We start from the raw sequence: 27,795 nt of genomic DNA, 5'->3' as shown, positions 1-27,795 counted from the left end.
TTTTTGTGTAACTTTCACTTTCATACTCTGGCTTTCAGGCTTTTGTCAAATGCCTGGTGAGTCTTAATAATTCATTAGTTCATTCAGTAATGTTGATTAAGTAGCAACTCTGTGTCAGTCTGCTTTTGGTGTTGGGGATATAGCAGTGAATGACAGAAACAAAAATGTCTGTCTTAGGTAACTTTTATTCTAGTTGGAGGGGAGGGTGTGGAGTAGGTGTATTATACAGTATGTTAAAAGGGTCTAAATTCTGTGGAAGGAAAAACCAGGAAGGGGATAAGAACTGCATAGGGAAGAGTTGCAATTTAAAATAGAGTGGTTAGCATTATATGTCAACTATACTCAAACAAAATAAATAATTGAAATAGAGTGGTTGGGTAAGGCCTCTCTGATAAGGTGACATTTGAGTAAACATTAAAGGCAGTATGGAAGGGAGCTGTGCAGAAATCTGGAGAAGAATTATGGGTAGAGAAAACAAGTGTTAGGCTAGAGGCAAGGGCATAGCTGTGTGGTTAGCGTGAATGGGGGGAAGGGGAAAACTAGTGGGGGATGAAAACAACAATCATGGAAAGTCCCAGAAGGTCAGGTTTTTACTCTCAGTGTAATGGGTATAGAGGGCATAGGGTAGGGTAGTAAGATGAATGATTTATGATTTATCAGGATCCCTCGCTGCTGTGTTTAGAATACATATGAGGGAAATGGGGGTGAGGATAGAAGTGGGGACCTTTAGGAAGTGATTGTAGTAATCATGAGTGGTGGTATTTGGATCAGTAGTGGTGGTGGTGAGAAGTGGACAGGCTGGATCTACTTTGAAGATAGTAGGATTTACTGATGAAAGTGTGTATGTGACGGATGAGTATAAGGATTATTTGACTTCTATGATTCTTGACTTGATTAACCAGAAGGAGGGAGTTGCTGTTAGTGAGGTAGGGAAGGCTTCAAGAGGAGCAGGTCAGGGTGGGAGAGATGAGCCATCTATCTCATAGTGGTACTTAGGTGTCCATTAAACATGGAAGTAGACATAGTAGGCAGGTGTATAAATAAGCAATGGAGTGGTCCAGACTGGGGATAATGAATTTGGGATATAGATGGTATTTAAAGCTATGAAATTGAATGAGATTTCCTAGGGAGTTTAGTTAGAGAAGGGAAGAAATTTGAGGACTGAATCCTGGGGTCTTTTACTGATAAAAGCTTGGAGAGATGATAAATCAAAGGAGACTGAAAAGGAGTTGCTAGTGAGGTAGATGAAAAATTAGGTGAGTGTAGTGTCTTGGAACACAAGGGAAGTATTTTACAAAGGAAGTCACTGGCTATGTAATTGCAGCTGATGGGTCAAGTAATGAATTCTGTAGATTTAGTAATGTGAAGACCATTAGTGACTTTGATGAGCAGTTTCTGTTTAGTGGTGGAAATAAAGACCTGATTGGAATTGAAATGAGAGAATAGGAGGACAGGAATTGGAGATAGCAAGTACAGATAATTTTTCTGAGTTTTGCTGTAAAGGGAAACAAATGGGGTAGTGGGTAGAGGGAAATAAGGGGAAGGGACCCATTTCTCAAGACGTGAGATGTTATAGTATATTTATAAGCTATCTGGGAGTTGTGGGAACAGAGGGAAAAATTTGTGAAACTGCACAGAGACAGACTAATTGACTGGGGGATGACCTTGAGGAGTGGAAAAGAGAGAATATAGCCTATTAGTGGAAGAATATCAACAAGTATTTGGCATTTACTCTCTCCCAGGCACTAATTTCGGAGCCTGGAATATTTTGTGCAACAAAACAAAGATCTTTGCTCACTAATGGGGCGTTCTTAAGGTTGGTCTTGATGGGGCAAGGACAGTTCATCTGTGGTAATAGGAGAGAACGTGCTGGTAAGTGGGAGCTTCTGGAAACTCTTCTGATTACTTTTTATAATTGAGAAAACAAAAGCCTGGGGAGTAGTTATGAAGGAAAAATTATTAAGATGTTTGAGGAGAGAGGGGAAGGTATAAAATAGTCCTCTAGAGAGTGGGAGAGGGAATATACTAGAATGATGTTGTATGGTTACTGTTATAAATTTAAAGACTCAAATGGAAATGCTAGGGTATTGTGGTGATAAATATGAGATATTGAAATCACCAAGTATTAATATTGTTGGAAAGAGCAACAGTGAGCCAGGAGCTAAAGTCTTTGAGAAGGTGACCTTGCAAAGGTTAACAGATGACTATCACAAAGAGTGGGTAGCATATCCTTAAGATTCAAAACTGGATGTATTTAAGGAGGAGGCAGGCGAGTGGTTTGGAATTAGCAATTAAGAGCAAGGAGGACACCTCTCTGGCTCTTGGTCCAGTGATAAGAATGAGAAAAAAATAGTCATTACTTTAATTAGCTGCAGGGGAGCAATATATATAATCAGGAGATTAGAAGATGAATGGAATGTTCAGCAAAGAGATTGAGAATTTAGGAGGTTTTGTTGTTAAGTGAATGTTGCGTTCCAGAGGGAACAATGAAAGCGTTTCAGAATTTTGGGAGGAGTGTTAGATGGGACAGAATAGGGAGTATGTGGAACCAACCATATAGAGATTAGAGTGTGGGGGATGAGGGGTGACTGAAGTGTCTGGGACTGTTGTAAAGAAGGATAAAGGGTCCAGTAAAGTTGATCAGTTCTGATTGTCTGAGGACAGATAGTGCGGTGAGGCTGTGTTGGTGAATGTTGAAGTAGATGTCAAGGGTCTTCTCTCCATACCTGTAGATGAGGTTGGAAACTGAGAGAAGGGCAGTCCTAGAGCCCTTGGGTCTTCTTGACCCTTGCGGATGGATGGTGGCTGAGGGAATAAGAAGCTGCCTGTTACCCTCTGTACCTGGTGTGGCTTATTGACTAGTAGGTTTTGCTTTAGTGGAACCAGTTATATGAGGAGGGTTTTACCCTGGAGTCCTGCATCTACAACTAGTCTAGTTTTCACCAGACAGGAGTTGATAAAATTATCATCTGCCCACTGATGTCTCCCAAATCTGTTATCTACAGCTCTGATTTCTCCATAGAACTCCAAACCAAATGTGTATCTTAACATCCACTTAACAACTTCATATAGGTATATTATAGATAAATCCTCTTAAACTCAAATGTCTGAAACCAAATGCAGCATCTTCTCTCCATCAAATCTGTCCTTTATTTATTTCAGAAAAATAGTTATTTCCTAGATGCCCAAGCTGGATACTTGAACCTCATCCTAGATTCTGTTCTTTTCCTCCTTGCCATATCCAGTTGTCACTCAGTTCTGTAGATCTTATTTCCTAAATAACTCTTATGTCTTTCTGCTTCTTTTATTTCCAGCACCTCTCAGTTCAGATCACCTACAACTCCTGCTCAGATTATTGAAACAACCTCCCTTTTTTGTTCTTCTCTCTTTCTCAAAACACCCATTTTAGCTATATTGAGCTACGTTGAGTTCCTCACATGTAGCAAACTTTTTTGGCCTTTGCTGATATAGCAGTGAGTTACCATTGTGGTTTCAGTATTCAGCATGAGATGCCCTCTAATGAACTTTTTTATTTATTTATTTTTTTAAAGATTTTATTTATTTATTTGACACAGAGAGAGAACAAGTAGGCAGAGCAGCAGGCAGAGGGAGAGGGAGAAGCAGACTCCCCACTGAGCAGGGAGCCCGATGCGGGGCTCGATCCCAGAACCCTGGGATCATGACCTGAGCCGAAGGCAGCAGCTTTCCCACTGAACCACCCAGGCGCCCCTGAACTTTTTTTTTTTTAAAGCCACATACTTAATGTAGATAGAATAATCCAAGTAGAAACTTTTGTTTATGAGATTTCTAGTAGATGATGAATCAACAGATCTTTGCTTTCTTCTAAAAAGTATAATTTCCATTTTTAAAAAAGTATACTGGGGCACCTGGGTGGCTCAGTCGTTAAGCGTTTGCCTTTGGCTCAGGTCATGATCCCAGGGTCCTGGATCGATCCCTGCATCGGGCTCCCTGCTCCACGGAAAGCCTGCTTCTCCCTCTCCCACTGCCCTGCTTGTGTTCCCTTTCTCTCTCTGTCTCTCTGTCAGATTAAAAAAAAAAAAAATAAAAAAATAAAGTATACTTTTTAAGGGAAAATAATTTTTTTCTATGCAAATACTTTAATTTTTGTTTGAATTACACCAGTTGCATTAATGTAGTCCTTAGATGGTCCTTTCATTGCACTTTTTGTTGCCAGACCTCTGATGATAATTTTTTTTTACTGGTGATGTTGAGTAGTCATGCTAATCACAGAGTCCTTAAACTTATGAAATCTATTTGTTAATGACTTGTTCTTTCATCTTCTTTCTCAGGTGGGAACTTACGTTTCTTTTTGTTTGTGTTATTTTGAAGGTACGGCTTGTAGATGCAGGTTTTGTTTGGACTGAGCCCCATTCTAAGAGACTTAAAGTTAAACTGACTATTCAGAAAGAGGTAAGCTGTATATAGTTTTCTCAACATGTCTGGAGTGTAGGTAGTGAAAATGAAGGGATATTGGTAAGTTACCTTATTTGAATAGCTTAAAAGGAAAAGATTACACTTAATTTTAACCTTTCTGGGTTTTTTTTCTTGGGGTCATCTGCCAGATGATCAGGTCATTAGTAAAGCAGCTATAGCTCATCTTTTCAAAGTTATTTTTATTAGAAAAAAAGATTGAGGTAAAAGCATGAGCTAAGACAGTGTTTCTCAAATTTGGCTGATCATCATTATAATTCACAGTAAGTGAATCAAACTGGATCCATCTGGATGTGACACTCAGGAATCTGTGTTTAAAAGCTGCCCAGGTTATTTCTGATGATTGGCTATGTTTGGGAACAATTAAATTAAGGAATGTCTTCTTTTTTGGGAGTTTTCTTTGTCTTATTTTTTTATACATATACACACACATATATAGATATATAAATTCTTCAAAGACTGTCTTCACAACCACTTTAACTAAAGGTAAATATGAAATGTTAATTTAATCCTACAAATTAAACCTGTCTTTTTCTTGAAATAGGATTACTTATTTTTATGACTTTTAATTTAATTGATTTATTGTGGATGTCCTCAAAGCATTCATGGAAAAAGACTTTAAGTTATTAACTTTAAGTATTAAAGTTACTAAATATTATTTTCTTTTAAGAAAAACATTTGTTATTAAACAGAAAGGAAAGAAGGAAGGAGTGTGATTTTTTTTTTTTCCTCCCCCCTAATCAGGTGATGAATGGTGCTATCCTTCAGCAAGTGTTTGTGGTGGATTATGTTGTTCAGCCTCAGATGTGTGGAGATTGCCACAGAGTAGAAGCTAAGGATTTCTGGAAGGCTGTGGTTCAAGTGAGGCAAAAGGTATTGAGAGAAAGATGATGAGTGAATCCTTCATCTTGTGTTTCATTTTTGTCAGTTACAAGCAGTTAGTAAAACCTCCTCCTTTCCCTTTTCAAATCCTTTAGGCACCAGCGATAGTCTAGGTTTCTGAAACATTCACTTTTAAAAATAGGTCACTATCGGGCGCCTGGGTGGCTCAGTTGGTTAAGCGACTGCCTTCGGCTCAGGTCATGATCCTGGAGTCCCAGGATCGAGTCCCGCATCGGGCTCCCTGCTCGGCAGGGAGTCTGCTTCTCCCTCTGACCCTCTTCCCTCTCATGCTCTCTGTCTCTCATTCTCTCTGTCTCAAATAAATAAATAAAATCTTTAAAAAAAAAAAAAATAGGTCACTATCACGTTTTAGATAATCTTTAAAGATTATTTTTGTTTTAAAAATCAGGGTGCTATACCTATAGATGGCTTTTTTTTCATTTCCTCTACTAATCAAATAATGCATTTATATTTAGACTTTGCACAAAAAAACTTTCTACTATCTGGAACAGTTGATTTTAAAATATGGAATGCATCAGAATACACTTCGTATCAAAGAGATTCATGGTGAGTTAAAATTTAAAAGCATTTGAATTGATGTCAGAATTATTTCAACTAACGTAAGTCTTATCTTTATTGATAATATCTAGAATAATAACTGTCCAAAAGAACAGTTTCTTCTGTTAGGAAGAAAAAAATCTTGGTTTTTTATCTGCACTGTCCAATATGGTAGCCACTAGTCGTATATGGCTATTGAATACTTGAAATGTGTCTAGTGCAACTGAGGAGCTGAATTCTTAATTTTTTTTTGTTTTAATTTAAATTTACACTAAGTAGCTACCAGATGAGTAAACCAGTAACTGCATTAATACAGTGTAAAGTGCTATGATGGAAAACTCATCAAAAACTTGTTTCATGCGGAGATCAGTTTATGATTGGAAGAAAATTATTTTTGAGATCTGTAAGTTCTTTTGTAATATTTTTGGTTTTGATATACAAATGATATAGTTAGATTTCTTAAAAGGTAGAATTCAAAATTTTTTGCATGATTTCATAATGGTTCCTTAGAGTGTGTTCTGTCTTAGCACTTACTGTTGGTATAGTATACGTACTAGATGGCGGATGGATATTTCTCTAATTGATAGTAGAAAATATAAATGTTTTTAAGCAGACTTAAAGGTTAATATTTTTAGATGGTGCTTGATACTGGTGAACATCTATATACATTGTTTTCCTAGTCTCTAAAGTATAGGTTTAGAGATATCTGTTCTTGAAGGAATGACCAAATTCTTACATCATACTCCTCATTTTAAAACTGGGAGTTCTGCTGTTACTAATTGATCTGTTACTCATATCTTGTATGTCTTGGGAAAGTACTTAGAGAAGTGTGGTCTTGGGTCCTTAAATGGGGGGAGATGTATGTAGTGATGTCACCAGGAGAAAATCTTTTAAGCTTTGTATCTGACCTGAATGCCTTACCGGTAGACATAAGGTTAATAGTCTAAATCCATGAAACACAATTTATTTTATTTATTTAAAAAAAATTTTTTTTTGGGCGCCTGGGTGGCTCAGTTGGTTAAGCAACTGCCTTCGGCTCAGGTCATGATCCCGGAGTCCCAGGATCGAGTCCCGCATCAGGCTCCCTGCTCAGCGAGGAGCCTGCTTCTCCCTCTGACCCTCCCCCCTCTCATGTACTCTCTCTCATTCTCGCTCTCTCAAATGAATAAATAAATCTTTAAAAAAAAAATTTTTTTTTTTAAATTTATTTGAGAAAGAGCAAGCAAGCACGAGCTGGGGGTGGGGGTGGGGGCAGGGAGGAACAGAGGGAGTGGGAGAAGCAGATTCCTCGCTGAGCAGGGCGCCTGATGGTGCTCCATCCCAGGACCCTGAGAACATGACCTGAACCAAAGGCAGACGCTCAACTGACCAGGCGCTCCTAAGTCGGTGAAACACAATTTAATATTTACTATGGGTAAGGTGTCTATTTAACATGGTGCCTGGCTACTTGTGGCCAGCCACCAGGCAAAAATACACCTTTGTTCTGAGTAACTCTCTTTTAAGTAACTCTTTCGGGGATAGGTAGATCCAAATATTATAGCTAAGAAAGCAAACCGCTATTATTATCACCATGGCAGGAATATACTCAAAGAATTTTTTTGTAGCGAAAGACTTGGATACATCCTGGGACATGCTTTTGCAATCATATTCAAACCAAAAATATTGCAAGTTTAAAGGCCCTTTTTTCACCCAGAGGAGTTAATCTGTTTTTTTCCCACATGCTAGATCTTGGTTTGATTTAAATGAATTTTTTGTTTGTGGTTTATTCGTAACTTTGTTTTTTTTATAAAATCATAGTAGTAGTAAAAATTCACACATAGATGTATATGTGAATTAAAGACCTCTACATCCCTTTTATCCATTTATTATCTCCAGAGGTAGCCCTTTAAAACAAGATAGTATAATATGTACTCTTTTTGAGGGGGGGTGAGGAGAGAGGGAGAGAGAGAAGCTTAAGCAGGCTCCATGTCCAGTGTGGAGCCCGATGTGGGGCTCAGTTTCACAACCCTGAGATCATGACCTGAGCCAAAATCAAGAGTCGGACCCCTAACTGACTGAGCCACTCAGGCGCCCCTATGATATATACTCTGTATGTAAATTGTGATGGCATTGGTTTCCCCTCATATGTTTGATCATTCTGTAATATTCTGTGACCTGCCATCTTACTGTATTTGGAAACCTTGTCATGTCATTTAATGTGGTCCTATTCCATTGTTTTTAACCACCGTGTGTGTGTGTGTGTGTGTGTGTGTATGTGTATGTATTCATTAATCAATGTATATTTAATTATTTAGTTATAGCCTGTTGACTGGCTTATAAGATATTCCATTTTTTGCTGCTACAAATGGCACTATATTAACTTATCCTTATGTTTATGTATATTTGGTGGTTTTTCTTTGGGATTGAGTTTAAGAATTGCAATGACTAGACCGGAGTATGCAATTGTTAAATTTTTATATGTACTGTTAGATTGTCTTTCAAAATAGTGCCAGTGTACTGTCCCAACACTTGTAAGAATTTTCATTTTTTCCCAAACACTTGTCAACATTGTTTATGATTTTTGCTGTTCTATTAGAGAAAATAATGGTATCTTGTTTTAATTTGCATTTCCTTGATTACTAATGAGGGTTAACATTTTTTTTTTTAAAGATTTTATTTATTTATTTGAGAGAAAGCACATGAGAGGGGTTAGGGTCAGAGGGAGAAGCAGACTGCCTGCCGAGCAGGGAGCCCGATGCGGGACTCGATCCTGGGACTCCAGGATCATGACCTGAGCCGAAGGCAGTCGCTTAACCGACTGAGCCACCCAGGCGCCCGAGGGTTAACATTTTTATATATTATTAGCCATTTATGTTTATGTCTGATGTGAATTGTCTGTTTTTCATATGTCTATTTCTTCCTCATTTATTTTGTCTTATTCTGGACATCAATCTCATTACGTGTGTGTGTGTGTGCGTGTGTGTGTATTATGTATGTATGTATGTTTAGAGAGCTAGCATGTGTGTGTGTGTGTGTGTATTATGTATGTATGTTTAGAGAGCTAGCATGCATTTGAGTGAGCCTAAGGGAGCAGATAACTTCTTGCATTGTCACATGCCTTTTATCATTTAAATTTTTTATTCTTTAGTTATATAGCTATGGCTTATAACTTTTGTGTCTTACATAGGAAAGCTTTCTATGCTCCCATCATTATATTTTTATTAAAAGTAAATTACGTTTAGATTTTTAATCTTAACCATTGGAGTTTTTCCTAGGTTACTCTATCCTTTCCCACTGATTTGAAAGATCGCCTTTCTTACATACACTAAATTCCTTTATATGCATGACTCACTTCTGGTTTGTTTTGTCTCACTGCTTCTACCACAGTATGTGAATTATCCTTTATAATATGTATGCCCTTATTAATTTTTTTGCAAGATTTGATTGATAGTAAATAAGAACATGGATTCCGAAACTGATTTTGTGGGTTTGAACTCTGTCCCTCCAGTTTTTTTTGCTGTGTGATCTTAGGCAAGTTATTTAACTTCTCTGAGCCTCAGTTTTCCCATCAATAAAACAGAAAGGATGGTTATAGCATTTACCTCATAGGATTATTTTAAGATCAAATAATCTATGCAGAACACTTAGAACCCTGCCTGGTGCATAATCATGTTTATTTAGTTCTTTTCTGTACTTCAGTGAAACATTTTATAGTTTCCTTATAAAGATTTTTAAATGTTTCTTGTTATTTTTTTTGGCTCTTCTACACTATTTGTCATTGTGGATGGCAATTTCATTACATTTTTATTTCTTTAAATTTTATTTATTTGAGAAAAAGCATGAGTGGGGTGGAGGGGGAGGTTCAGAGGGAAAGGGAAAAGCAGACTCCCCACTGAGCAGGGAGCCTGATGCGGGGCCTGATCCCCAGACCCTGAGATCAGGACCTGAACCGAAGGCAGACACCCAACCGACTAAGCCACGCAGGCACCCCATGCATTTTTAAATTGATTATTGCTGATATATTGGAAAGCTGTTGATTTTATATATTGATCTTCTTGAAATTTCTTAATGTCACTGATAGTTTATAGCTGATACTCTTGATTTTCTAGGTAAACCATTATCTGTAATGGTATTTTTATTTCATCTTTTGCAGTATTTTTCCTCCTCTTTTTCCTTTCTTTTTCCCTCTGGCTAGGAATGGAGAGTTACATGGTATGGTAACATGGTCATATGTCAGGCATTATCTTTCTGTATTTCATCCCTAAGTGTAATATTAATATGTTGAGATTTCTATTTGATACATATGCATTCATAGTTATATAAGCTGTTCAATCCAGTCTTGTCATCAGTTATGTTAGTGACATCGAAAGAATTGGAAAGTTTGCCCTCTTTCTACCTAGTGTTTATCAACCTCTTGAAGTTTTGTAAGAACCTGCCCATTGAGCCTGGGTGCCTCAGTCGGTTAAGCATCTGACTTTGGCTCAGGTCATGATCCCAGGGTCCGGGGATCGAGTCCTGCATTGGGCTCCTTGCTCAGCGGGGAGTCTGCTTATCCCTCTCCTTCTATCCCTCCCCGCTGCTCGTGTGCACATGCACGTTCTCTCTCTTTCAAATAAATAAATAAAATCTTAAAAAAAAAACCCTGCCCATTGAGACATTCATTTTGATATGGGGGAGGGGGTAAAGGCTTTTCAGTTTCTTTTGTTAGGGTATTAGTCTTTGTAAGGTATTCTCTTGCTTCTTGAATTAATTTTAATAGCATTTTCCAAGGAAATAATTTCACCTAGCTTTTCACATTCTTGGCATAAAATCGAACTTAGAATATATATTGTAACATTAGATCTCATCCATAAACTATGGTTGTATCTTCTTTATTCTTCCTAATGTTGTTTGTCTTTTCTCCTCTCCCCTCACTTCTTTACATCTATCAGATTTGCCAGTTTTGTCCGTTAGTTTTTTCAGAGAACTAGCTTTAATCAAGTCTTTTCTTTTTTCTTAATTTTTGCTTTAAAATTAACATCCAGGGCGCCTGGGTGGCTCAGTCGTTAAGCGTCTGCCTTCGGCTCAGGTCATGATCCCAGGGTCCTGGGATCGAGTCCCACATCGGGCTCCCTGCTCGGCAGGAAGCCTGCTTCTCCCTCTCCCATTCCCCCTGCTTGTGTTCCTGCTCTCGCTATCTCTCTCTCTGTCAAATAAATAAATAAAAATCTTTAAAAAAAAAAAAAAAAAAAAAAAAAAATTAACATCCATCACCGTATATATTACAAAATTTTTTTCCTTATACTTTTTAAAGTTTTATTTTGTTTGAATTAATTGGAAGCTTACTTTATTTTTAGTTTCTAATAAATGTACTGAAGTTTATAAATTTTCATGAGTACATGTTGGTTTTGTAGCTGGTATTTATAGCTACCTTTTTCCACTATACATTGCGTATTTCTTTTATTTTCAGCATCTCAGCTATTTTGTTCTCTTGGGTATACACCTGTGTGTAGACTTGCTGAGTCATATGGTAAATTTATGTTTTTCATCTTTTTTTATGTTTATCTTTTTAAAAACTGGCAGACTGTTTTCAAAGTGGCTGTACCATTTTATGTTCCCATCAGCAATGTTTGAGGGTTCCAGTTTCTACATCTCCTCACCAACGTTATTGTCTCTTTTTGTTCATAGCCATTCTAGAGGGTGGTGTGAAGTGATATCTCATTTTGTGGTTTTACTTTGCATTTCCTAATGACTAATGATGTTGATCATCTTATCGTGAGGTTATTAGCCTTTCCTGTATCTTCTTGGGGTACATAACTATTCAGATCTTTTGCCCATTTTTTAATTGGATTGTTTGTCTTACTAAATTTTAAGTTTTTTTAAATATATTCTGGATACTAGTTCCTCATCATATATATGATTTGCAGGTATTTTCTCATAGCCCATAGCCTGTCTTTTCATTGTCTTAATGTTGTCTTTTTTTTATTGTGATACGAACACTTAACATGAAATCTTCCCTCTTAACAAAATTTTAAGTGTATTATACATTATTGTTGACTATAAGTACAATGTACAGCAGATCTCTAGAGCCTGTTCATCTTGCTTAACTGAAACTTTATGCTCATTAATTGGTAACTCCATATTTTCCCCTCCTCTCAGCCCCTGGCAGCCATCATTCCACTCTTTGATTCTCTGAATTTGAGTATTTTAGAGGCCTCATATAAGTGGAGTCATCTAGTATTGGTCTTTCTGTGACTGGCTTATTTCACTTAGTATAATGTCCTCAAGGTTCACCCATGCTGTTGCATAATGCAGAATTTCCTCCCTTTTTAAGGCTGAATAGAATTCCATTGTATGTACACACCACATTTTATCTATTCCTCTGTTGTGGAAACAACCCAAGTGCCCATCATCTTGGCTACTGTGAGCAGTGCTGCAATAAACATGAGAGTGCTGATATATCTTTGAGATTCTGATTTCAGCTCTTCTGGATAAATACTTAGAAGTGGGATTAATGGAACATATGGTAGTTCTATTTTTAATTTTTTGAAGAAACTCCATGCTATTTTTCATAGTGGCTGCACTGTTTCACATTTCCACTGGTGTGCAAGAGTTCCAGTTTTCCTGTATCCTCATCAATACTTGTTTTCTGTTGTTGTTGTTGTTTTAGTAATGGCCATCCTAATGAGTATGAAGTGATATCTCGTAGTTTTGATTTGCATTTGCCTGATAATTTTGACCTTGAGCATTTTTCATGTACTTGTTGGCCATTTATATGTCTTATTTGGACAAATGTCTGTATAGTTCCTCTGCCCATTTTTAAAATTTAAACATTTTAACTGATCAGGTTTAGTTTTTTTCTTGTTGAGTTGTAGGAGTTCCTAATATATTTTGGAGATTAACTCCTTGTCAGATACATATGGTTCGCAAACGTTTTCTCCCTTTTTGTAGGTTTCCTTTTCACTGCGTTGATGTTTCTTTTGCTGGGCAGAAGCTTTTTAGTTTGATGTAGTACCAGTTTGTTTTTGTTGCCTCTGCTTTTGGTGTCATATTCATGAAATCATTGCCAAAACCAGTGTCACGAAGCTTTTCTCCCTCTGTTTTCTTCTGGAGGTTTTATAGTTTCAGGTCTTTCATTTGATCCTTTAATCCATTTTGAGTTGATTTCTGTGAATAGTGTAAAACAGGTCCAGCTTCATTCTTTTGTATGTGGATATTCAGTTTTCTCAATACCATTTGTTGAAGAGACTATCTTTTTCCAAGGGTATAATTCTTAGCATTTGGACATCAGTTGACCCTAGATATGTGGATTGGTTTCTGGGTTCTCTGTTCTGTTCCACTGGTTATTAGGACTGTCTTTATGTCATTATCAAACTGTTTTGTTTACAGTAGCTTTATATTTTGAAGTCGGGAAGTGTGATGTCTTTTGAGTTGTAAAAGTTTAAAATTTTGAAGTCCAGTATGTAAATTTTTTTCTTTTGTCCATTATGCTTTTGTTGTCATGTTTAAGAACTCTTGTTTAATCAGTGTTATAAAGATTTTCTTCTGTGTCTTATAATTTTAGCTCTTAAATTTGGGTCTAACCCTTTCTGTGCTGTTTTTTGTGCATGGTGTGAGGTAAGAGTCTAAATTCATCTTTTTCCATGTGGATATCCTGTTTGCCCAATGAAAAGGCTATCCTTTCCTCAATGAATTCTTTGAATCCTCTGTCAAAGATCTGTTGACACTAAATGTCAGAGTTTAGTTCTGGGTTCTCAAGTTTGTTCCATAGATCCGTGTATCTATCCTATGCTAATACCATACTGTCTTGACTAAAGTTACCAGGTTTTGAAATTGGGAAGTTTAAGTTCCCAACCACTTTGTTCATCTTCGGAATTCTTTCGGCTGTTCTGAGTTATTTAGTTTCCTAGTTAGCTGAGTTGTTTGGAAGAGTATTTCTGTAAGCATTTCCTAGCAGGTAGGTGTGTTTTTAATTATCCATTTGTTGCTGATTTTTAATGGTACTGCATTGTGATCAGATAATACTGTCTAATAATTCATACTGTTTAGAATTTATTGAAATTAAAAAATCTTTGTACATGATTGTTTTATGAATATTCTATGAGTTTTTAAAAATAATATGTATTCTTGGGACCGTGTTCTATAATCTCAGTTAAATCAACCTTGAGAGTTATTCAAGTTCTATGTATCCTTCCTATTTTTAGTCAGTTTGGTCATTTTGTTTTTGTTTTCTGTTATTTTATTTTATTTAAATTTAATTAACATATAGTGTATCATTAGTTTCAGTGGTAGAGTTCAGTGATTCATCAGTTGCATATAACACCCAGTGCTCATTACTTCAAGTGCCCTCCTTAATGCCCATCACCGTTTCCCCATCCCCCCACTGACCTCCCCTCCAGCAACCCTCATTTTGTTTCCTACAGTTAAAAGAGTCTCTTATGGTTTGTCTTCCTTTCTGATTTCGTCTTATTTTATTTTTCCCTTCCTTCCCCTATGATCCTGTTTTGTTTCTTAAATTCCACATATGATTGAAATCATATAATTGTCTTTCTCTGATTGACTTATTTTGCTTAGCATAATACTCTCTTGGTCATTTTATTTTTGATAGTCTCAGACTAGCCTCCCACAGTGATTGTGCATGTGTTAACATTTATTAATTTCTTTGTTCTTTTTAATAGTTTTTGTTTTCTGCATCTCAGTGCTATGTTATTAGATGCATTCCTATTATCTTCTTGGGAGATTATTATATAAAATACACTTCTTCTGTGTAGCTCCCCCCGCCCCACAACCCAAAATCAAGACCTGAGCTGAGATCAAGAGTCGGATGTTTAACTGACTGAACCACCCAGGCGCCCCATTTCTCTCCCCCTTTGATCTTGAATTTTATTTTGTCTGAAATTAAAATTGTGAATCTTGTTTTCTTTTGTTACTATTTGTGTGATTTGTCTTATCTTTTTGTTAAGTCTTGATACATTTTTTATGTTTTCTAATAATTTGTTTACTACACATTTAATTTGTGATATAGTCATGTTAGTAGAGGAAAGTCTTATTTTGCAGAATTATTTTCATGTGGCTTTTCTTATTCTTTTTAAAGATGGTCTGGATTTCTATTATTCCTCAAAACAGCATGCTCAGAAAATGGTAGAATTTCTTCAGTGTGCAGTTCCCTGTAGGTATGTTCTGAACCTAAATATGATTAAACCCAAAGAGCTGGGAATGAATGTAAATCTTATCCTTTCTTCAGGCTTAGACTACATCTCTTATGTTAAAAAGTTTAAAATTGTAATAGGAATATTTACATGATTAGTAAGCATCTATTGGATTAGCCACTTTACAGGAATTATTAGCCAAAGAGTATGTAAGAATCTCTTCAGGGAGCTAGACCTCACACTGTGATAAGTACTATAGTGCTAAACCTTTGAATGTATTTAAATAATACAAAAGAAAGATGGGGGTAGAGGGCTTTGGGGACAAGCTTCATGGAAGAAGAAGAAATTTCCTAAAATGGGAAATTTTCAAAGGTAGAGTTTATAGTGAAAGGAGAGATTAGTGTGAACAAAGACTTGTGGTGGACAATGTGTGGCTTTTAATGGATGCTATATATAGACTACATTGGTCTGAGCCAAGTGCATGTTTTAGAGGTTTTGAGTAGATAAAATTGAAAAGAGGTAGTGTGCAGTTGGGTTGGTGAAGGTTTTGAAATGTAAGTGGATGAAATTAGGCTTTGCCATAGCAGGCATCAGAATGCTGTTTCACACCTTGGACAGTAATCATTTGATTTGATAAAAATTGATATTCCCTAGACTACCATAAGTAGGAATCTTTATGTCTTTTTATTACTATAAACTTTTTTTCTTAACAGACACAAAGCCTCACAGAGATTGATCTCTCAGGATATCCATAGTAACACATACAATTACAAAAGCACTTTTTCTGTGGAAATTGTTCCAATATGCAAGGTACTTTTTCTCATTTAATTAATCCATGTCTATAAAAGAATACAGGTAATTAATTGGTTTATATGTAATTATTAGCTCCTGATTTCCTTCTGGGATTGGTTAAAAATTTAGAATAACTTCCTTCTTAAAGGATTCCTATCTGACATATTCAGCCATATTAAAAAGATGTTAAAAAATAATCATGCTTAAAATTATAAATTGGCATACCATTCACTTTGGTATACTAATTAAAGGTCTGGTTGCAGTTTTTTAATGTTCACATTCCTTAAAATTTGTGATCCTGGTGGACACATAAAAAGTTTGAATACAGGAAATGACATTAAAATAAATATCAGTGAACCACTTTGTAGAATATGTATAAAGTGGATTTTGGCATGATAAAATTAAACAGTATTGTGGAAATGAAATCGTAGAATCATTTTTGTGATTTAAAAACAGTCTGAATAAAACTTAAAATGTAGATTATCATGTCATTTCATTGTATTAAGGTAAAACCCTGCTTCAAAAATATAAATGAATTAAAATGCAACACATAGTTACTGAGGATCTACTACAGAGAAGGCAGTGTATTAAGGATTATTATTTAGAGGTCTCTACCATATAGGAAGTTAAATGTCAATATCTACTAATAACGATAAGTGCCATAATTTATTGTGAGCATTCCATATAAAGTTAGTATCTAAGTATTTGAGTATATTTCACTTCTTCATGTCTCGTTATACCTGGGGTAAATCATTTCATCATTTTGAACATGAGGAAACTGAAGCTTGGGGAGGTTAGATGACTTGCCCAGAGTTACGTAACTACAAAATGAAGCCAGGATTTGTGCCTAGGTCTGTGACTCTAAAGCTTTAAAAATACTATACTAATTTATGGTGCAGTGTATAGTAACAGGCATGAAATGATAGCATAAAACAGGGTCAGCAGCGACACCTGGCTGGCTCAATTGGTAGAACATGTGACTCCTGATCTGAGGGTCATGAGTTCAAGCCCCACGTTGGGCATGGAGCCTACTTTAAAAAAAAGCAGTGTCAGCATACTTTTTCTGTAAAGGGCCAGATAGTGAATGTTTTTGCTTTCAGGCCCAGTAGTCTATTTTGTAACTATCCAGCTCTGCTCTTATTTTACATAAGTAGCCATAGATAATAGGTAAATGAATAGCCAAGGCTATGTTCCAGCAAAACTATTCACATAAATGGTGTGGGCCAAATTTAGCCTGAGGGTCATATTTTGCAGACCCCTGGTTTAAAACAGTGAACATTTTCCTGGTACAAAGCCTGTATGAAGGGTGAATCTAGGTGTGATGTCATCTTTAGGCCATGGGTTAAGTGCTTTGAGTGATTCATGATAGTAACTGAATAAATGCACAATGTAAGAGTATTTTCATTTAATCTGTTGAGACTCTTCCTAAGTGAAAAACAAAGTACTGGACTAGGTGCTATTAGAGATGCACAGAACGCCCCTTCAGTGGAGGAGCCTATGATTGTGAATTGATACAGCTTAAAATACAAGCCAGATCTTTTTGTATTTTAATACAGTTTAAAAACAGGTAACTACATTGCTGGTAATATCTCCTCTAATGTACACATGGACATACATGCTTTTTGGGCATTAAATTTTTGATTATCTATTGGTGCATGTAGCCCTGAAAGAAACATGTGGCTCCTCTGAAATTTATTTTTTATGGAAATTGAAAGAAGTCACAGGTAGATATAGAAAATCACCCTCCTTCAGATGCTTACAATACCTTGTTTAGAATGTACACTGTATTACCATAGAGCAATAAGCAATTAAAATTCAATAAAATTGAAAATAAACTTAATACTTTAGTGAATAAGATCTGGAAAAATACTTTTAAAACATTTTTATTAAGACAGATCTTCCCATCGTTAGAAGGAATAGCTTATTTTCTGTTTCTCCAAGATTTGATTCTTTTCTTTAGGCCCTTTGTTAATAAATAGAATTAACAATAACATTTTGGTTTGGGCACATATACTTTGGATCAGGTTTATATTGATGAGTGTTTATTGGAGACAGTTACTTAGGATTTGCTTCACTCTAAATGTTAGTTCTTATGCCTAGGATAATGTTGTTTGTCTGTCTCCAAAACTGGCACAAAGCCTGGGAAATATGAACCAGATTTGTGTGTGTATTCGAGTGACCAGTGCCATTCATCTCATAGATCCAAATACCCTACAAGGTAAGTTTTAGGAAATACTTGCCTTGACAGTTTGTCCAGCAAGCTGTAATAATTTATATTGCTAATTTCATCAAATATTCTCAGTAATATTGTTATGAAAAACTAGTTAAGATTTTTACTGCTGTTTAATTCTTAAAAAACACTGGAATTTTTAAAGCTTTTGATAAGTTACCCCTGAATTTTCTATTTGAAGAAACAAGTCTGTGAATTTTAAAAAATTTACTAGGTTAGTCCGTTTATTTTTACTGAAATTGACTTATTTACCTCATTTAATTTTTGTGAATAATTAAGTTCATTGCCAAGTTTAGTGTATAGCAACTATTTAAAGTTTAGAACATTTCACTTATAATGCAGTAAAACATTTAGTTTAAATATGAATTTTAATTCATTTTATCATATTACACAATTTTTAACATTCCCTTTGTAAAACTATTTTTTAAAGAAGATCTCATATTGATAGGAGCATCTACTTCTTGATCTTTTTTATGTATTTCCTGTAAGTTTTCTGTTATAAAAAATCAGGTTTACATTTTTTAGAAAGTCACTTATTCTTGTCAATTAGAATTCATAAGTCAAAGGTCTTTTTGCAGTATTGGGATGAATATCTGTCAGGTAGAACTTTATTTCTTATTAAGCAGCTAAGATGACTGATAAGGTTTCTAAAGTGCCAGCACATGAAACAACTATATAACTGAGTGGATCTGATCTTACTTACTTTATTTTTTTTTAAGTAGGCTCTTTTGGGGAGTCCAACGCAGGACTTGAACTCATGACCTTGAGATCAAGACCTGAGCTGAGATCAAGAGTAGGGCGCTTAACCCACTGAGCCACCCAGGCGCCCTGATCTTATTCTAAAGGCACTTAGCTATGTGGGGTCCTGATGATAGTAACTACTTAAGATATTGACACCTGAAATTTTTCTTGTGCTATGAGAAGTTTGGGGCTGATTTATAGGAATAAATGATGATTCTAGAGAGTTGCCACTGTGGTCTCTTGACCTCATGCTTCCCAGTTCATATATATCAACTTCTTCCTAATACATTTGGTGGCTTTTGAAATACTTCATTCTTGATGTTCTATGTTTATACTTAGTTGCGGATATTGATGGAAGCACTTTCTGGAGTCACCCTTTCAATAGTTTATGCCATCCCAAACAGCTAGAGGAGTTTATTGTGATGGAATGCAGCATAGTCCGAGATCCAAAACGCAATGCAGGTGCTGGAATGATATCAAAAAAGGTAAGTTCCATCCTCCCCATCTTTTTTCCCCCCAACTTAACTGTTCTGGTCCCTCTCTTGTATTTTTATGTTTTTTATGTGGTTCCACATAAAGCTAACACCTCATTAGGTTACAAATGCATTCCATGTTTGTATGTTATTTGTTTTTAACATGTGGTCATTGTGGTGAAATTTATTAGACTTACACTATCTGGTAAGTTCATTTTTCTCTTTAATGTTAGAAACATTTTTAAAAATGTTTATTGTGAAAAAGATTTCCTAGCGTTACTTTTGTATAGGAGGACCAAATGACAAACCAACCTTTTTTTACTTTAAAAATTTTCAAACATTTTGAATTTAAGTATATGTTATATTATCACTAATTACTGAATACTTCAGTATGCATCTCTAAAACATAGGAACGTTTTTCTACATAATCAAAGTATTATCATTCGTATAAACTTAGTTTATATTCAGATTTCCTCATTTGTCCCAAAATGCCTTTTATGGCTTATTCAAACTAGTATCCAGTTGGGGACCATATGTTGAATGTGAATGTTATACCTCTTAAATCTTTTACTTAATAATGGCCCCCTTCACTCTTTTTTTTTCCTTAGCTTTTTTTTTATTAGCTTGCCTGTCTTCCTTCTTTCCTTTGGGACATTCATATTGTCCCAGATTTAATCAGTGGGAGCCCCCATGCCTTAAAAAAAATTTTTTTTTTTTTAACAACTTGTACTTTTTTAGAACAGTTTTTGGTTAATAGCAAAATTAAGAGGAGGTAAGAGATTTCCCATATACCTCCTGCCTCCACACATGCCATAGCTTCCTCCATTATCAGTACCCACCCATCAGAGTGGTACATTTGTTAAAATTGATGAATCTACATGGATACCTGATAATCACCCAAAGTCCACAGTTTACATTATGTTTCACTCTTAGTGTTGTACATTCTTTGAGTTTGGTCAAATGTATAAGGACGTGTCTTTCATTATAGTATCATACAGGGTATTTTCACTGCTCTAAAAATCCTCTGTGCTCTGCATATTCATTCTTTCCTTTCTCCTAACCCCTGTCAATCAGTGATCTTTTTACTGTCTATAGTTTTGCAGAATGTTATATAGTTAGAATCATATAATCTATAAGTGCCAAATAACATTTCACTGTGTGGATTTACCACAGTTTGTCTATTCACCTAGTGAAGGACATCTTGGTTGCTTCCAAGTTTTGGCAATTATGAATAAAGTTGCTATAAACATCCTTGTGTTTGCAGTTTTTGTAGAGACATAAGCTTTCAACTCCTTTGGCAAGTAAATACCAAGGAGCATGTTTGTGGTATCATTTGGTGAGGTATGTTTAATTTTGAAGAAACTGGTAATTCACTTTTTTTTTTTTCCGTTCTTTCCTAAATCTGGAAACTATCATTTATTTCAGTTTCTCCCTCTATCTCTTTGTGATTCCTTAATTCCCCAGTCTATAACTCTTAGTATTTTGCTTTTGATCCCATTTACTTACATCTCTTTTTGTTAGTAAAAAGTATTGGCAAGTGCTGTATTTAATTCAGCCTGGAAATTTGAAATGTCAGTTACAATTGCTTATAAAATCCTATGTTGGAAAGGGACTTTAATGGTTTTTTAATTTAAAATTTCAAACTTGGGGGGGCACCTGGGTGGCTCAGTTGGTTAAGCGTCCAACTCTTGATCTCAACTCAGGTTTTGATCTCAGGGTCATGAGTTCAAGCCGTGTGTTGGGCTCCATGCACAGCATGGGGCCTACTTAAAAAAAAAAAAAAAAAAAATCAAAGTTGGGATGTTGTTTCTGCAACAGGACAAAAAGGATTATACTTCACATAGCCCACATCCAAAATATTGATTTCATAAAGATTTGGGTTCTCTAGTAGTAGTAGTGCCCCTGGGATTGCTAGATTGCTTTGTCTGAACCTTGGTTTTTTGAACACTGTGTGTAAAACAGGGGCTTGTTAGGATATTTTCTGGAGTTAAGATTTTTCAGTTATTCTTTTTGCTCAGTCTGTATTATGTATCTCCCTGTGAAAACATTTGTTTTGAAAATTCTATATATGTCTGTATTTAGGTGATATTGTTAATGTTTTATAAAGTCTCAAAATCTTAATAAAGATATTTATTTTATATATTCCTTATTGAGTCTTTTTCTGTACTCAGTACAGTAATTTGTTAATTTTGACAGTGTTTCAGAGATCTGAAAAATAAAACAATTGCTGTCTTTAAAATGAAAATTAGAAAACCAAAATTAACATTGTATTAGTTTCTATGAGATGCATTTTGAGTTATGCTTGGATTATTGAAGTGTGCATTTTCTTTCCTGTCAAGCATACCCTTGGGGAAGTCTGGGTACAGAAAACTTCTGAAATGAATACAGATAAACAGTATTTTTGTCGTACTCATTTGGGACATCTTCTAAATCCTGGAGACCTGGTGTTGGGGTTTGTATTATTTTACAGTATTTTAAACTGGCAATTAGCATTGCAAATTTTCTTTGGGAGCCAGCAAAGCTATCTAAAATACTACCAAAGATGTGTTTCCAAAAAGAATTTAAGAGTTCTTAGGAGCTTTATAGTTCACTTTATTGATAACTAAATTAAACTAGATTGGACAAAAGCCCATAGTTACTCCATTTTGGCCATCATCTTAAAGAATCATTTAATCCAAGATTTTGAGTAATTGAACCCTGAAGTTGTATGGTTAGATCATATTTGTAGCTTTTTTGGGGAGTGGATAGTTTTTTATTATGAATACGCTGTTGCTCAAATATTTCACTTTCAAGATATGGAAGCCATATATGTAAGAATCCTTCACAGGAATTGGACAGTCTATTCTAATACAGAGCTTACCAGCATGCCATAGGCATTACTTTTGCTCTTGTGGGGTTTTTGTTTTTTTTTTTTAATTAAATGGAACCATCTAACTGAATTCTAATGTTATACTGATATATGTCTGTTCCGACTCTTTTACAAGTACATAGTAAGATGGACAGTGATGGGTAATATGTGAAACCTAGAGATCAGAATATGTTGTTATCTTTACCCCGATCTGTAGAGGCATGTTCATTGTATAGTAAACTGCAAAACTTTTAATGTGGGAAAGCATATTAAATGTTAATTCTAGAACTTTCGGGTGAACATCCATTAAATAAGAAGGAATGTGGAAAGAATAAATGTTTTTGTCGTTAAGTGTTTAATTATTTTTATTTCAGGTTTGATTTGGCCAACTGTAACTTAAATGATGAGTATGTCAACAAAATGAACTCCGATAGAGTCCCAGATGTGGTAAGGCTTTAGATTTTTTCCTTTTTTCCTGTGTTAAAGAGGATTGATATAATAACACTTATGGGTAAGATGCGTTGAGTTCACATTTATGAAAATAACAAATCAATTTAGAGGTTCTTTTGAAATTACAGCTAATGGGGGACGCCTAGGTGGCTCAGATGGTTAAGCGTCTGCCTTCTGCTCAGGTCATGATCCCAGGGTCCTGGGATCGAGGCCCGCATCGGGCTCCTGGCTCAGCAGGGAGCCTGCTTCTCCCTCTCCCTCTGCCTCTCCCCCTGCTCGTGCTCGCTCGCTCTCTTTCTGTATCTTTGTGTCTCAAATGAATAAATAAAATCTTAAAAAAAAAAAAGAAATTGCAGCTAAGGTATAATGGCAAAAGTCTTCATATTTAATCATGTGTCTTTGTGGGGAAAATCCAAGATTTATTGAGTTTTTCATTGCTCTTATAATTGAATTTCCATTCTCTGTCAAAATGCTTGATATCATCTGTAGAGCAAAAATAAATTTGCAGCTAAAAATGATGACCATTAGAACTTAATTTAGGTTCATTCTTCTTGGCTCAGCTTATTTCATATATTGTTCAGTTAAAGTGTTTAGAATTAAAACCATTATTCAGGTTTTTCAGGTTTGCATGTAATTGCAATTGAAAATAATCTTTACAATGTTGAGTTTTAGAGAAAGAATGTTTCTTCTGAAAAAAGCCTGTAAGCCTGTTAAATTCTAACATGAGTTTATTAGAATCATAAGCAAGAGTGAATGTGAAAGACCCTAATTCCTGATTGCTTAATCTTCACTAGTCTCTTTAGATGTGGGCAAAAATGAAGTCATGGTATAAGAAGGACTCCCCCCCTCACCACCCAGTTGTGCTTTTATTAATTAGTAAATTAGGAAATAGAAGCATAGTTTAGATAAAAGCCTAACAGAGTCATAAGAGGCCATCAAGACAGTCATACAAGATTTTGTATTGTGTAAAATTATTTTTATTACTCAGTTTTTTAAACTGTCCTAGGACATATATTTGTAAAAGATATAGTTCTATCTATAACTGCTTATTAGTAGTAATAAAAGGGAGGGAAAATGTCTGCCTGTGGTAATATTTCAGGATGATTATGTGAATGGTAGCTGAGAACTGAACTTTGGTATAAAGAAAGACACCAGGGGCGCCTGGGTGGCTCAGTTGGTTAAGCGCCTGGCTTCTGCTCAGGTCATGATCCCAGGGGCCTGGGATCGAGTCCCGTATCGGGCTCCCTGCTCCGCGGGAAGCCTGCTTCTCCCTCTCCCACTCCCCCTGCTCGTGTTCCCTCTCTGCTGTGTCTAAAGAAAGAAAGATAACAGAGGGGCACCTGGGTGGCTCAGTCGGTTAAGCAGCTGCCTTTGGCTCAGGTCATGATCCTGGGGTCCTAGGATTGAGCCCCGCATCGGGCTCTGCACTCAGTGGGGAGTCTGTTACTCCCTCCCCCTCTGCCACTCCTCCCCGCTAGAGCTCACTTGCTCGCACTCTCTCTCCCCCTCTCTCTCTCTTGTTCGCTCAAATAAGTAAAGTCTTAAAAAAAAAAAAGACACTAGAAATGTGAAGTTTTTGGTATAAAAAAGCAATTTGAATCACTGGAAAATTTCAATTATTAAATTTTAACAGTTATGAAAATAATGGCAGAATGCATTTTCGTAAAATACTAAGTACATGTAGAAAAATATTGCAAGTTTTCTTGACACTGACTCTTGATCCCTACTTTTGTCTCCTAAGATGTAACCAACTGTCATCAGTCTGGTGACTTTCTGGCTTTCTCATAGTCTTTCATTTTTTAACTTTGTTGGACTTTGAGGCCTCTTTACTTCATTCCCATTTTTTTGTAACTTTGCAAATACTGCTGTTACTTTTAGGTATTAATCAAGAAGAATTATGACCGTACCAAACGTCAGCGTCGTAGAAACTGGAAACTGAAAGAGCTTGCAAGAGATAAAGAAAACATGGATACAGATGATGAAAGGTCCTACTTTAAACCTTATATATTGTCTCAAAGGAAATCCTTATAATAAATCTGTATAGTTTTTATATATAGTTATCACATGATTGTTGCATTCAGTATTAGTTTTGTATTCTTATTGTGTTAATTGTATCAGTGTAAGAGGCTATTGTGTTAATTAAATCAGTATAAGGGGATATAATGATATTATATATGTATGTATATATAATACATATATATTAATATTATTATTTCCGGGGTTTTGGCCTGAGAATTGCAGCATTATTGTAAACAGTGCATTTGAAAAGCTAAAATAAGTACTTTGTGGATATCACAAATAGCAAGTCAGTACTTATGACTTAGGATAAAAAGAAAAGAGCCCGTTGATATCAGATATGCTATTTTTCAAACAACTTAAGGAGAAATGAAGATGTTGTGTTCTAGAAAAGTATATTGGACAATTCAGAAGTGGCCTTAATGATGGTGAAGACACTGATATCTAAAAAAATGAAGAGTTTAAATAAAATTATGTCATGAAATGTGAGTGGGAAATAGTAATACTTCCAAAATACAATCTCATAAGGTAATTTAAAATAAGTATTTACAAATATATAATGTTAAATTAATTAGATATTGTATGTACATATTTATTTCAACTATGGTCTTAAAAGTGTATGTATTTTAACTTGGCCACAAGACTTTGGGGGGGGGATGGTAAAGTAGGAGGACGTTTTCTCGTCTTATATTTAATATTACCTTATATGCAAGTATGTATTTTTTTAATCATGTAATTTTGAAAGAAAAGATTTTTTTAACTTGTCAGAGTATTTAACATCCATATTTGACCTTCAGATATTATTTTTAAAGATTTTAATACTTGGAACACATTTATCTTATAGTGCTGAAAATGAAGAAAACATAACTTCATACTTTGTTGGTAAAGATCAAATAGTTAAATGTTTCTTTCTCTTTTTGTAGGCAATACCAAGATTTCCTTGAAGATCTTGAAGAAGATGAGGCAATTAGGAAAAATGTAAACATTTATAGAGGTTAGTGTTTTAGGAGTGTTTAAGTTGTATCTTTTGCTTTTGTATAGATATATTACCCCAGTATAAGTATTTTGGTATCTTAAACTTTCATTCCATTAATGACTTCTGTGTTTGTTTTTAAAACTTGACTAAACATTTACAAAAAATAAAAATACTTGCAGAACAGTAAGACTTATTGAAATGTTGTTTTACCACATTTGATATTATTTGTATCTTGCTATAATCCCTCAAGTTCCTGATTCTTACACTAATGGATATTTATTCATACATTTATGTAGTTCATTCATTTAGTGACTATAAATGCCTGCTCTAGATAGGATACAAGAACTGCAGATATAATATGGTTAAATAATAGTAATGATGGTGGGGGGAGGCATTTTGCATATTTCCATATTTGTATTTATTTGAAATCCTCCTTGTATTTTTTTTTTTTTTTAGATTCAACCATTCCTGTGGAAAGTGACACAGATGATGAAGGAGCCCCTCGAATTAGTCTGGCTGAGATGCTTGAAGACCTCCACATTTCCCAGGATGCTACTGGTGAAGAAGCTGAATCGATGATGACACAGTGAGATTGTGTTGTAGATGATTTCCATGTCTGTAGACTCAGGATGTTGGATGAAATAACTTTCATTGTCTATTCCGCCTATGCTTCCATATTGAGAAAGGAGAAATTTAGTTTTAAACTTGAATAAATAGGACTATTTTGATTGCTCATTCAAAGCACTGAACGAGATTGATAGCTTTGAAGTTTTTGGATAAAAGATTATGAAGAATGTAATTATTAATGATATTTAGGCCATTTTATTGTGGAATTTTTTAAGTTTGCCTTTTTAGGATACCCTAATATTTTTGCATACTGTAGCGCCAGATTTGAAATCTCAAAAGTTGTGATGCCTTGGAGGTTACCTAAATCTTCAAGTATGAAACAAGCTTTTACATTTCTTTTTGCATTGATGGCTTTAGTAAAAGAGCATATGAAGAATCATTTTTATATGAACTTGTTAATGCACTTTGATCCACTTTAGATCATTTTTATGTCATTGGGATAGGTAAGTTGGGGTTCAGTTTATTACTGGACATTCAGGGGGAAGTTAATCTATTTTATTCATAATATTAACATCTTCAAAAGCTTAAATTGGGATTATCTTAATTTTTATTGCAGAAGAAAATATATTTAAAGTATTTGTGGATTTGTAGCAAACATAGATTATTTAAGGGTTAACTAACAATTTGTACTTTTGTTATTTTTGCTCATGCCAGCAGCTTAGACCAGTAGCTTGCTTGTGTCATAAAAATGTCTTCCTATCACTTCAAGCATTTTTGCTTTTGAAATTTTGGTTTACAAATTGAGAAGGAATTTTCTTTATATAAGTTTCTGTCATTGAATATATCACCATCAAAAAGAATATTAAGATCTACCACAGAGATGATGAAATAATAAAAATGATCTTTATGCTTTATAAAACCATGAGTCAGACTTGAAAAAGGAATGCCTTCTACATCCTTGAATGAAAAGCATTGGCTTGGGCGCCTGGGTGGCTCAGTTGGTTAAGCGACTGCCTTCGGCTCAGGTCATGATCCTGGAGTCCCTGGATCGAGTCCCGCATCGGCCTCCCTGCTCGGCGGGGAGTCTGCTTCTCCCTCTGGCCCTCCCCCCTCTCATGTGCTCTCTCTCTCAAATAAATAAATAAAATCTTTAAAAAAAAAAGAAAAAGAAAAGCATTGGCTTGAGTTTTAAAGTGTTTGGAGAATGAAATTTTAAGATCCTATTTCTATAAGCAAGATTAGACTTAATAAGTATGCCAGAACCAAAAGCTAATTCATAAACTCTAGCTATACCACTACATAAGGAAATTGAGTAAGCGATGAATGGAGCATTTCCTTTTTTTAAGATTAGACTCCCCAATTCTGAAGTTATGGGTAAAGGCCTGAACTTTATATAGTCGTTCCTGTTCTGTCTGCATATTTAGTTAAAATTTTCACTTGTGGTTTGTGTTTACCTCTTCTATGTCAAGACCTGAAAAAGCATGAAAATAAAAACATTCTCCCCTTTTTTTGTGTGTCCTTGAAGTGATTGTATTAGTGTTGTATTTAAATGACAAGAGTATCTTATGCAGTATTCCTAGGTGGAATTATTTAAGTACTTGTCATATGATTTTCTCACTGAGAAGTATAATTTCCCACTAAACTTATTTAGTCTTACTTTTTTTTTTTTTTTAAAGATTTTATTTATTTATTTGACAGAGAGA

General features: G+C 35.3%; 1 protein-coding gene across 2 annotated transcripts in view; it reads left to right on the top strand.

Moving 5' to 3' along the window:
• Positions 1–27,133, top strand: part of NMD3 (NMD3 ribosome export adaptor) — a 32,977-nt gene extending 5,844 nt beyond the window's left edge. For both annotated transcript variants that reach the window (XM_021702583.1, XM_021702582.1), the window contains exons 5-16: positions 4,351–4,431; positions 5,197–5,325; positions 5,811–5,901; positions 14,945–15,023; positions 15,713–15,809; positions 17,892–18,009; positions 19,102–19,247; positions 21,575–21,687; positions 22,458–22,530; positions 24,412–24,518; positions 25,473–25,543; positions 25,982–27,133. In XM_021702583.1, the coding sequence (XP_021558258.1) occupies positions 4,351–4,431; positions 5,197–5,325; positions 5,811–5,901; positions 14,945–15,023; positions 15,713–15,809; positions 17,892–18,009; positions 19,102–19,247; positions 21,575–21,687; positions 22,458–22,530; positions 24,412–24,518; positions 25,473–25,543; positions 25,982–26,115 (1,239 nt within the window). In that variant the 3' untranslated portion in view covers positions 26,116–27,133. The remainder of the gene's footprint in view (positions 1–4,350; positions 4,432–5,196; positions 5,326–5,810; positions 5,902–14,944; positions 15,024–15,712; positions 15,810–17,891; positions 18,010–19,101; positions 19,248–21,574; positions 21,688–22,457; positions 22,531–24,411; positions 24,519–25,472; positions 25,544–25,981) is intronic.
• The last annotated feature ends 662 nt before the right edge of the window (positions 27,134–27,795 follow it).

This window comes from Neomonachus schauinslandi, chromosome 1 (assembly GCF_002201575.2).
Source record: "Neomonachus schauinslandi chromosome 1, ASM220157v2, whole genome shotgun sequence".
NCBI classification, from domain to species: Eukaryota; Metazoa; Chordata; class Mammalia; order Carnivora; family Phocidae; genus Neomonachus; species Neomonachus schauinslandi.
This window is presented reverse-complemented; position numbering and strand designations above follow the sequence as displayed.